We start from the raw sequence: 12,411 nt of genomic DNA on the forward strand, positions 1-12,411 counted from the left end.
ATCAGGTTCTGAATATTAATGTGTGGGGACGGATAAGCAGCCGTGACAATCCCTTTAAGGCCCTGCCATTCTCTAGTTGGTGCATCTGGTTAATCTTTAGCTTAAATTTATGCAAATTTGGGGTTTTTAAGTGATGCACACTGTGATGTTTTTTTTTCCTTTTGGCTCTAGTCTGTGTGTTTCTCTATTTCCTTCTAAATTTCTTGATACATTTAAAGTGATTCAAATCATTAAAAAAAGAATATTTCTTTCTGCTTCACCTGTCCAGAAGGGGGCAGCAGCTGTGCTTGCAGCCATCACCCTCCTCATGTGTCATCTTTAGGGCGGCACATTGTAAATAGAAAAAAGAAAAAGGAAGACTACATTTCCGTCGAAAAATAAAGAAGTTTCTGAGTGTGAAAAGTCACAAATTTGCTATAAAAACACTATTTTTCTCAGAAAATTTCCAGAAAAAACAAGGAAGCTTCTGAGACTGAAAAGTTGAAAATCTTACCCCAGATACACTCTAGTTATTTCCCCAAAAGTCTTAAAAAAAAGGCTCTAAGCTCCAAAAGTCCACAGCGGCTTCCCCCGATGAAGACATCTTTTGTTATACAGAGTGATGTTTAGCCATTCAAAAGTCATTGCCTGCATAAAGATGCGACACGCACAGCGTGAGATTAATCAGGCTCGATTAGAGATGGCGCCGCTCGCTTCTTAGCTCCCCTCGGCTTCTCTTAACCGTTGCTGCCTCACCCTTGACCCTTAGCCCCGCTCCTCCTCCTCCAGCCCTCATCGTCTACCAAATCCTTTAATCTGGTCTCCTCGGTGACCCTTTCCTTTATTCTGTCGACTGGTACAAGTCTGTGCCCACGCCCCATGAAATCTGTTGGTCAGCGCTCCTAGCTTAGCCACTCTCCTCCTGGGAAGAAGAAGAAGAAGAAGAAGAGGGGAAAAAAGGAAGCAGGAAAGAGAGCTTATGGCTGGAGTACAATTAATCAAGAGAGATTAAAAAACAGACTGAGTGGGAACGACTGCAGTTCATTTTGTAACCTACTTTTTCCAGGACTGCTGTGTTGTATGAAGTGCTTTTGCTTCACTTCTGCCATAAATGCCATATATTTCAGATGCTGTGCCTTCTTGTTTTATTGACAGGAATTGCAGAAATCACACCAGAGAGTTAAAAATTTAAAAGCTATTAACAAGAGTGATTTAGTTTAGGGCTGTCATGAAGTTTTTGTTCCCGATATCGATGTGTTACTTCAGAAGAGGTGTGAACCTTGACTTGGATTCTTTGATTTGGAGTCCAAATCAAGACATTAAATTGTGATAATCCTTTAGATGCCCATATTCATGTTCATAATGCCATCATGTTATTTTCTTGTAATAGTCAGTGATTTTTATATAGGCTACTTTCTTAATTTCTTAGCTTGTTTTGAGAAACAAAAAACACAAAGCAACACTTTTCCAAAAATATGAATGATTGTGATGTTTTTTACCTTTGTCTATAATATTACAGAATATTTATCTATAAAACTGGTATTTTTCTTTATGAAACTGTTTAACTAAATCTCATGAAAGTCAGTCAGTATTGGAGGAATTTTCTCTGTTCCTGAAGGAAGTTAATCCTCTGCGCACCTGCCGGTGTGACGTCACCAGTACACCTGGACTTCCCTCTCTCTCGGAGCTCCTGGAGGGCGGGGCCACCGGCTCCCACTCAGCGCTCGAGCCTCTCTGCTGAACACATCCTCAGCGCGAGCCGCTGACACCGCGCTCCGCGTTTCTGTGATACGGTTCCTGCGCGCGCTCGGGACCGAATCGAACCCTCAGAGCGATTCGTTCTTCTTCAAACATCCAAACATTTTAAGCTATAAAGGAATAAACGGTTTTGTTTCTCCCCCCCCCCCAATTTGGACAGACTCGGAAAAAGCAGGGCACAGAGCGGAGCGTGAAAAGCGAGGCTGTTCGGATTATTATAGCCCGGGACAGTGGACATTATCCCCAGCAGAAGAGTACGGCACTTTGACTTACTCCGTTGCGTAGTTAGAGTCCGGTATATTCAAATAAAGCTGCTGTTTTGCTTTATTGGTGGAATACGAACGCTTCACATTTGCACCGAGCGGATGCACTTCTTTCTGTGCGCTTTGTGCAAGACGGTAGCTGGTGAAAAGACTAACCTGTAGGAGGATAACAAAGTAAAACGCGTTTTTACTCCTCAGTTCGAATAAACCTGTTCAGGTGACGCCGCAAACCCGGAAACTGGATCAGGATGCGCGGTTGAAACGAGCCTGTTGGTGAAGTCAGATCTGCTGTAGTTGCGGGGATGGGAGACGGGATGACCCTCAGCGGTGTGCTGCTTGTTTTGGTCCCGATGTGCTGCCTGATGCCCGGGAACGGCCTCCCAACCTTTCTGGGCGGACTTAAAGGTGAGTACCATCCAGCAGAAGTAGTAAGGTGTTGGCGCGTTTATCTTTTCTTTTCACTTTGTATTCGTGAAATCAAAAGCAATCCAGCGTGTCATGAAAAGAGATAGAGGCTCCTGCAACTTTATGGATTTTTATTTATTTTTTTTAATTTGCCATTTTCACTTGCATGCAAAGGGTTGACCAAAGTGAAGCGTGACTTAAATTTCTCCTGCTAGTCACTTTAACCCGACTGTTGTGTTTGTGTGTTTGTTGCCATGCGTTGCAGCCCGGTTTTACGCGCTCCAAAGCGCAGAGCCAAGCGGCTGCCTCCAGCCTTTGTTGCGGGAGTTGATAAATGGAGATTTATGGCAAAGAAAGCAGGTGCCAGACTTATTCTGCTCCAACCCGAACAACAAGTGCGCTGGCTGGGCAGAAAGAAACTCGGAGCTGCAGGGCGGGTTGATCCAAACACGCGTCGGGCTAAGAATTTAAAGGAACACTTCGCTCAAACGAGTTTTCCGCTTGGAGGAAATTTATTCTCGTTTTGCAAGAACCGGCAAAGGTCAGGTTCTGCAGCTTTGCAGGGATTTATTGTTCTGCTCATGCTCGCTCAGTCGCGTTTCCAGCAGAATGCATCAGTAAAAATAATCTTTATCCTAATTTCAGTGAGGTTTGAAGTGATGCAGAGTTAAAGGGTGATACAGATTTAATTTGAGCGAGTGAGGGGGAAGATAAGAAAAGCATAACAAGTCAAATCGTTCTGCTCGCATTATCAACAGATGTGCAGGGTCTTATTTCTCCAGAATGACACCATCAGATACAAAAGTCACTCTTTGATTTTGTGAACCAATGGGAGCTCCATTATAATTTGCTTTCTTTGAATCTGTTGATGAAACGGTTCAAGCAGTTTTTTTCTTTTTCTGTACTTGATGCCTTGTGGTTTAGTCCAAGCCAGTTCCTTCTCTCTCCCCCATGTGACGGTGCTCACGGCTGGGTTCAGCAAAAAGATTTAGAGGCTGCGTCACCCTGTGCCGTTGACCATTAGGCTGCTCTTAGGTCACCTGACGGTATTAAAGGGCTTTGCTCCCTCTAGCCTTATTCTGCAGCAGAGCCTCCTCCCATCCACATCTACACTCTTATACCTGAAAGTTGCCCATTTCTGAATGAAGCTGAGTGAGTTAGGCATTGTTTTATACTATGATGGAACTGTGGGCTTATGCACTTTGATTGAATGATGAGACACACGCCAGCAAAGGGCAATGAGGGGAATGTTCAGATATTTGGCACCTCAGAGTGGTGTCTCTTTATTTTTGCAGTAGGACATTTATAAATGAGGACAGGCATTTCTAGTTTGTCTGCACGCAATGCCTACTAGTGTTAGTGAAGTGTTTTTTTAAAGTGATTCTGAGAAGTGGAGAGCTGCTGCCGACTCTCAGCCTTCCTCTTACGGACTCATTTCACTACTGAACAACTCTCGAAGCCTATCGCTCTTCTCCACCTACTCCACCTGTTGTACCTTAAACTGAATTGACACCTCATGCATAAGTAAGTGAATGGAAAATGTGGAGAGGAAGATAAAGGATTCATTGGGTGAAAATGAAAACGGTATGATGCAACTTCAAAGCTACTAGGATATGGTCTAGGTTTCTGTTAGAAAGCATCAAGAGAAGCAGCTAAGTAGACTGTTGTAGCTCTGGAGGAGCTGCAGAGAGATACGGCTCAGTTTGGAGAATCTGTTGACAAGAAAACCTTTAGCCCTGTAGTTAACACATCTGGAGATCTATAAAATACCCATAACAAGACTTGTCTGCACAAAACATGCAGGACCAGGTGTGGGGACCACTGACACAGTGGAAACAGCCAACTTGTGGAAGAAGGTGCTCTGCTAAATGAGCAAAATTGAGCTATTCAGCATGGAAGGGAACAAAATAAAAGGCAATCCTGGAAGAAAAGCTATTAGAGACGTACGACTGTGGCAGAAGTTCAACATCCAGTAGGACAATGACATTACAGCCAGAGCTACAAGATAATGGTTTAGATCAGTGTTTGGGTGGCCCAGTCAAAGTTCAGACCTAAATCTTATAGTGAATTTGTGGCAGGTCTTTATAATTACTGTTCACAGATTTTGAACTATTTTTCAAACAAAGTAGCCAAAAAAAATGATGTCTAGATATACAAAGCTGGTGGAGTCACACCCCAAAAATACTTGTAGCTGTAATTCTAGCCAACAGCGGTTTATTTAAAAAAATGACTCAGCGGTCATGAATATACACTTAGACCTTTATTTGTGGATATCTTGAAAATCGTTTCCCCTTTACAATAGTGTGAAAAAGTTCAACAAGGTTGAACATGAAGGGAGTCTTTAAATGCACTCAGATGTGACTGTTGTTGAGAACTTGAAATGTTTCAGCTGCTGAGTTAAACAGTGATCATCTTTATAATGAAATGTCTAAAGACTGTGCTTGCTTAAGTGGCATTACGGTGCACAAAAGCTTCTTACGTAAGGCACAGTTGTTGGTATACACAGTAAGTCAGGTGATGGGTGAAGAATAACATCCAGGAAACATCCTGCTTCCAGGTACTGCTCTTATCTGGTCTGCTAACGTCCTACGTTGCTGCGGGAGTGAATGATCTGCATCAGATATACGGTATTTTATGCAGATTTGACACATTTTATTCTTCTTGTATTAGCATTAGTGTTTGGAGACGTTTGTCGTACGACTCAATGAAACTGCACAAGGCATAATTGATTTACCCTCGGGTTGAAGAAACCACTCTAGCTTACCCTGTCCCAGTCAGTTTCACTGGTTTAGCACCAGTTTTAATGCTTATCATGTGAAACTCGTTAGGGAGTCACCAAACACTGGAGGGGACTGTCGCCCACCCGTGTAGCGACTTAATGAGTCCTCTGATTTACGGTGAGAAAAACTAGAGCGATGACTTTAATTTCCCTGGCTGGTCAGGAGCTCTGTAGGTGTGTAAGCACGCTCTTGAGGCCACCCAGTGTCCACCGATTGGATCTCCTGAGTGGGCCTTCAAAACTGTATTTAATCTCTGTTTGCAGTCAACAGAAGCTTTGCAGAATCACCATTGAAGAACAATTTCTCACCCTAGTAGCCATTAGGTTTAAGATTTATCACCCTCTTGTGACATTTCGTCTAAAAGCCAACACCTACTTGGATAGTGGTGGTTCCTTTGTGGTATTAGAGGAAGAGCTATCATTTTATTCCATGCTGCTGTATGTTTATGTCTGTTGTGGGAATGTGTGTACTTTTGGTGGTCATTAAATGGGGTCTAATCAGTGGTTCTTGGGAATTTCACATATATTTTGTGAGCTAAAACTTGACAGGATGATTCTCAGTTATGCATGAATAATTCATGGGTTGAAAGAAATTTCACTACTTGGACAAATGTGCAGCGCCTTCAGTTGTCGTTCTCCGGATCGATAGATGCAATGCTGCCAGACCACGCAGTTTTAATTATGCCAACCTGACCACACAAATATCACTCCTTTTTATCTTTTTATGATGACTACTTTTAATGTCTGTACAAAGCATTACCTATCACATTTAATTAAATTAGATATTTATAGATATATATTCCAACGTCTCCACACATTGTGCTTGTTAATTGGTACGTTTGGCTGGTATTTTCCCGTTGCTTCTTTGATGAGGAATTTTCCCGGATGGCTTTGAATTGTAACGGTTTGTCTTCCAAGTTCCCTAATTTGACTTTCGTTCTGAATAAACTTAATTTATACATTTCAAAATAACTGCCTGTCCTTTTGACAGCCTTGCACAACATGGCGGCTCCTGCAGTATTTGTTTTTTTTTCAATAGATGGTCTGGCTCATGATGATCATTACTCTTTGTCACTGCAGTATTTCCACAAGATTGTCATGGGATTAGACAAGAAATTTTGTAACCACTGATTTGAAGCATGCCTTGCCTGTGAGAATGTGGACCTCAGCTGATTATGTGTTTGGGTTGTTGCTGCATTGTTGTATCCCCCTGGAGATTGTAATGTGGTTATACAAAGAATAAAAAAAAACCTGCCTCCTCTTTCTTACCCCACCATCCCATTGTCTGTTTCTCTGCCCCTCTGCTCCATCCGTCCTGGAAATGGAGCTGATGGGGTGTGGTGGAGCTAAGTGCTTCCAGGGGAACGGAGGGAGGTTTCACAAGTGCTTTTAGCTCTTCTTTCAACCCTGCCTGATAAGCCCTTGTGTTTAAAACTGGGCTTCCTATCTTCCACTTTTTCCTGCTTCATCATAAATAGTTGGAATCGGTTTCCTGATGTCCAACTCGCATGCAATATCGTCTTATTGTTCTTTTTCTTGTACAATGTTCCTTGTAAAAGTATTCATATTTCTTCACATTTTGTCACTGTGTAGCAGCAAATTACAATGCATTTAATTCTGAATTTATGTACTTTAGCAGGATGAGAGAGGATGGCCCGAGTTGATTTTAATATGGACCGAGCCAAATAAAGAAAACTTATGAGAAGCTCCAAAAGACTTCAAGTGAAAGACAAGGGGTGAAGGTTCACCATTCAGAAGGATAACGACTCTATCAGACAGCCAAAGTTACAACAGATTTAATGCATGTTTATCACAATGAAACATATTAAAGTTTGAGGTCGTAACATGTCAAAATTATGAAAAATTCAAGGTGCATGAATACTTTTCAAAGCAGTGAACATTTATGTTTTTGTGGTGTCTCTGAAACCTTTTCTTGGTCTTTCCCTAAAGGAAAAGCCAGAGCTCAAGCACAGCTAACGCTTCAGAGGGTGAATTCACACCAGCCCTGTTTACTCTGCTGTAATTGAACTCTACTTTGTGTAGAAGGTCTGGTTCGTTTGGGGAGGTGTTGAATGCTCAACCGAACTCTGATGTGGACAGAAACAGTGAACTCTTAGGTCTCAATTTGGTTGAAGTAAATCCTGGTACAGTTAGAATCCGTATGTGAAGGCCAACCAGAACGGAGGCTACTCCAAAAGCAGGAAGTGCACTTTAGCGCAGTGCATTCTGGGTAAATACAACCAAAACAAACATGACAAAAAAGACAAAGAAGAAAAGAAAGAAATTCTGTATCTTCTAAAATATGATGTTAATTCATTTTTGTTTACATTTTGTGAAGAAGGAAGTTGCGCTCATGTCTTCTTCAGAGGTTTTTATGTTGTTTCCCTCAATAGATCTTGGTGCAGCGCCACCACAGGTGAGAAGGTGAACAGGTTTTTCAGTTAGTTTGAATTATTTCTTTCAGCTGCTTCATTTGAAAATGTTACAGCCATTACAAATGTTGCAGTATTGGTCCCCTAGTAAACCAGTCTACCAGACTGTCGGGTGTGAAAACACCATGCCAGCAGTAATCTGTCAGATTTTACTTTTTGAGTAATGTCTGTTTCATGTATGCAGTTTCTCACCTGTGGTTGTGAAATAAAAGTTGTAGAGAGACAATAAGCTGGAGAATATCCATTTGAAATCATGATGTCACAAACACAAACAAGATAAGAGAGAGACTGAATGAATGAATGAGTGATCAGATGAGTGTGCTGTTTGCTGTTGCAGACCACCTACAGGAAATACTTTCCCACTCCTCTTTATGTTCGTCAGCAAAGTTCATTAACCTTCCATACGCTCTGACTCATAATGGCCCCTCTATAAAGTCCAGACGCGGTCTCTGATGCACAGAAGTACACAAGGATTGTTGGCCATGCAAACCCTTTTGTTGTTTGTCAGTGGTGAGCCCACAGTGGTACTCCTGTGACCGAGAACCAAACAACTCGGAAGTCAAAGGTCACATACATATAATCAAAGTCAAGCAAATTTATGATCCTTCCCAGTGGGATTGCATGATCTATGCCGTTCTTTTCACTGTCATGACTTTGCGTCTCTTGTTCCGTTTCGCCAAGTTCAAGCTTGGTGAACTTTCCGAACTGTGTGACGGGTCAACGACATGCTTGATGGATTCCAGCATTTTCTTCAGCCGTTCATTCATTCATTCATCCCGCCTGCCTGGTTCTCACTCCCCCGTTCAAGGAAAGCTCATGAAATATTCGTGCCTTGTGTCAAAACCCGCCTTTTTGGTGAGTTAAGTATTCAGGAGTTGAGCAACGACTGCGTTTCTGTGTATTACCTTCAGAGTGAAAGCATTTATCAGGACCTCATTGGGATTCTTACCTGCTTTCCTCTTCTCATTTCCCTCGGCAGCTAGAAAATCCCATCTGATAGAAGGCGAGCTGAGTCCAAATAAAATGCATGGAGAGTACTTTTCTGCATCTAGATGAAGAAAGCACACCTAAACTGTAGATGCCTTAAGCTGCTCATTTGTGTATTCTGCTTGTGGACTGGTATTTATTACTATCTATCACATATATCAGTTTTTAAATCATGGCCTTGAACTCAAAGTAAAGTAAAAAGAGAATAAAATGTGGCGAGACCGTTATTGATTGCTTAAGACATGTTGGACTTTTGAAGTATTTCTGTGCAAATTGGGGTTGCGAGGAATGAAAAACAAGTGAATCGAGGTCAAAATGTTTCAGAAGATACGTGACAGAAACTAAGAGATATTGATGACCTAAAAAAAAACAGAGGAAGAGTAATTGATCTGTCTCAGTTAGGACAAAACAAACTAGACGCACAGGGCCCGATACGCATCGCATGTTTGAAATGAGGTCAGAGGTCAGGCCGAGTCACTTGGCTGATTCCGAGTCGCTGCATCCACTTAGCCTGTTAGCGTCTCTGCTATCTCAGACATATGGACACACACGTACTCAGGTGCAGTCAAAGAGTCGACGACTGTTTACTCAGACAGATTAGAGGTCCTGAATTCAGAAAGGTCATCAGCTGATTGACCTGTCAATTTATTAGTCTGCTTTTATCTTAGGGTGTGTGTGTGTATGTGCGTATGTGTGCAGGTCATAGAGGACATTTAATAATGGAAAACCATGGATATGAGGGCATGCTTCATCTAAATGCTACATAAATAATTTCACCTTCCAAATCTTGGAGCTTTTTAGATTTTGATAATCTTTATACTCTCATACAATTGAATCTGTAAGGGTGAAAAGAGTTATTAAAGTTTGTCACAGTGAAATAAGCTGTTACTCTTTTAGGTAGAAAGTAGTTCCTAACTTATTCTTTTGTGTTGACTGACAAAATCTGGCTTAACTGGTAGCAGTTTGGTTAATCTGTAGAAAAAATAATGTTTGCAAAGCAAAAGTCAAGATATGCTAAATTTGTAAGTGCTGTAAAAACATCGGCACTAGTAATACGATGGGTGCTAACAATGCTAACGTTAGCTTTGTATTCTTGGCGTCTAATGTTCAGCTAAGAAGGAGTTCTCCTAGGACACTTAAATTTTATTTAAATTTCAAGAACTTTGTAGGAAAAAGTGAAACTTTGACAGAGCAAAAGACAAAATACAAAAGATCTGTAAGCCCTGTGAGAACACAATGACTGGCTAGCTCTGCTAACCAGTCATCTAGCATCGCCTTAAAATGGCGATGCTAGCACTTGTTTCATAGATTTGTGGTTGTCAGCCAGCAGTTCCTAGACCACTAACATGACAGTCTGGACTGTTTTCATGTGTAATTTCATGTTAGAATGATGTACCAAGTCCTGCCAGAACAGAAGAGTTCCTGTCTATCTTAAGAAGCTAGTGAAGGCTCGACTCATCAGAGATTATCTCCTAGCGCCTGCCTTGTACTTCCCCGTCCCCCTCTGCTACACTTTTTGCTTTTCCTGTACTCTGTTCCTACAAGGTCACCTCTGACAAAACCTGACTTATGGTCTTTCCTGTAGATGGCTTATTGTTAGCTTTGATATTAACTGCACTTCTGAATCCTCGTAGATCAAGTTGACTTAAGGAAAGCCTCTGCTGAGTTTTGTATCAACACTAAACTATTTTACTGTTTTTTTTTTAAAGAATGCGGACTGCATTTGATTTTCTAATCTTGTAAGCTGAACGTCGGTTCCTTAAGACACATCTTAAGATTCATGAAAACGTCATTTTAGTTTTGAAAACACAAGAAAGAAGCATTTTAAATGCATTTTTAGCATTAAGACCACTATAAGATGAGCATAAAAACTGCAATTCATCACTTCTTGCGGATTCTTTCAAGTGTTTTCTGATTTGTGAAGCTTTTGTTCTGTTTGACGTTAGAATTCTTACCTTTTTCAAAAATATTGGTAAAATCTCATCTCATTCTTGCGAATCCAATATTTCCACTGTCTCTTCTTTTGAACTGAACATATCATTTCACCTTCTCATTAGACTCATAATGACATGAGTTGCTGAACCTGAATGCATGCTTATTGTTGTGTGTGCTGGTCTTTGTGTTTGACCTGTGTCAGCAGTACGGCACGAGAGGAGGAGGGTAGAAACCAAAGGAAAACGTGCACACTCTCCTCCTCTACGCTTCCTTGAACCTTTTCCTGCAGGAAACGCACATAACCAAACACACACTTCATCAAACCACGCTTGTTTTCAACCTTTAGATTGCTTCTTTCCATGTGGGACTTTGTGAACAGCATGCTGTTGTCCTTGTGTCTGTATCAAAAGGTAGACGTATTAACCTAGTCAAATCAACGCTGCAGTGAGCAGTCAGCTTTTCCTTTTTTTTTTTTCCTAGATTTGTGCCTGCTGGCATTTTTTTTTTTTACCCTCAGTGACAGCTGAAAGCTGGAAAAAGCCACCGTGTGCAGACTACTGAGTGGAAACGTCTGGTTCAATTCAGTTTCACGCTCTTCTCATGGCACTGACACTAAAACAAAATAACAAGCTATGCCACACAGCGGCACGACGGCGTCCCACATACATTCAAACACATTAAGTATGATACATATTCTTTAATCCAGTTGGATGTGGCATTCTTTGGCCTAAAAATTACAACTTCCTGACAGGATGTGTTGATGTATTCTTCAGCAAGGCCCCCAACTTCACCTAAACATCTATCAAGTTTCTTTGGTCTAAAGCGTCATCTCCGCCTAAATTCAACATTTCTGAGCAATCTTGTTGACATTTCTAAACCTTCTTGTATTTTACAATGCACAAAGGTGCTTGATGAAAGGCTTGAAGGATTCACTGCGGAGCTTGGCTGTGATTGGTCAGACTTACCTGCCTGTGTGGGCTGCTTTCTCCTACAAGTTTGCGTTGTTGACAGTAAACGCCACGTCAGGGAAGTTGAAGGAAAGCTCAATAATCTGCTGTTTTCAGCGACAAACATCCCACAAATCCACCTGTAAATACCCTGATTTCAGGGCAGATTTAGGCTTGAAATAGTAGCTAGATGATTGTGCCTCAATTCTTGAAGACGTATATAAACTTAGCTTATATATGAGACATCAAAGCACCAGAAGTTGGTCCAGAAGGTTGAATTTCTTACTACAATCTTGTCCGACTAAAGGTCTTAAAGTATTTTTCTTATTTAAACATTGTTTTCATTTGTTGGTTTGTGTTCAAATTTTTTTTCCACAGGTTTTAACATGGATTTGTATACATTTGTATAAAATTCACTTTCCAGAGAATTTTACAGATTTTTCTGGTTTTGAGCTGATTTAGATTTTCTGTTTTTAGAGCTATTGCCATTCAAACCTTCTTTTTACGGCTTTGGGCTGTTTTTAATTGTATAAGTTAAAAGAAGTGATGCCTTTGTCACACTGTCTGAGAAAGGCATTGCTGTAAAACAGAGTTTTACTGTTAGTCCTATTCTTTTTTTTAACAGAGTCAAAACGTGGATCTAATACTTAAGATAGTCTTAAGGATCTTTCATTTGTTTTCAGAAAATGTAAATATAAAAGCTGTTAGCATTTCCAAATCTTCCATTGTAGAAATAAGAAGGTTAAACGCTCAAAGGCATGAAAAAAATGACCTGCTTTCCAAATACACCAAGTTTAGACCCAATATTAGAAACAAATAGGGATGCACAGTATCAGGAAGCATTACATTAGTATAAAACTATTGCTGAATTTAACAATAATGCTCTTTTCCTTCTTTTGTTTGTGAGCTTTGGCTTCCAGAACTTG

The 12,411-nt window shown here is 40.9% G+C and overlaps 1 protein-coding gene across 1 annotated transcript in view; it reads left to right on the forward strand.

The window, feature by feature from the left end:
- Nucleotides 1–1,680: 1,680 nt before the first annotated feature.
- Nucleotides 1,681–12,411, forward strand: part of sema4f (sema domain, immunoglobulin domain (Ig), transmembrane domain (TM) and short cytoplasmic domain, (semaphorin) 4F) — a 57,992-nt gene continuing 47,261 nt past the window's right edge. Inside the window, exon 1 of the mRNA XM_008435954.2 lies at nucleotides 1,681–2,405. Within this exon, the coding sequence (XP_008434176.1) occupies nucleotides 2,303–2,405 (103 nt within the window). The 5' untranslated portion in view covers nucleotides 1,681–2,302. The remainder of the gene's footprint in view (nucleotides 2,406–12,411) is intronic.

Source organism: Poecilia reticulata, linkage group LG18 (genome assembly GCF_000633615.1).
Source record: "Poecilia reticulata strain Guanapo linkage group LG18, Guppy_female_1.0+MT, whole genome shotgun sequence".
NCBI classification, from domain to species: domain Eukaryota; kingdom Metazoa; phylum Chordata; class Actinopteri; order Cyprinodontiformes; family Poeciliidae; genus Poecilia; species Poecilia reticulata.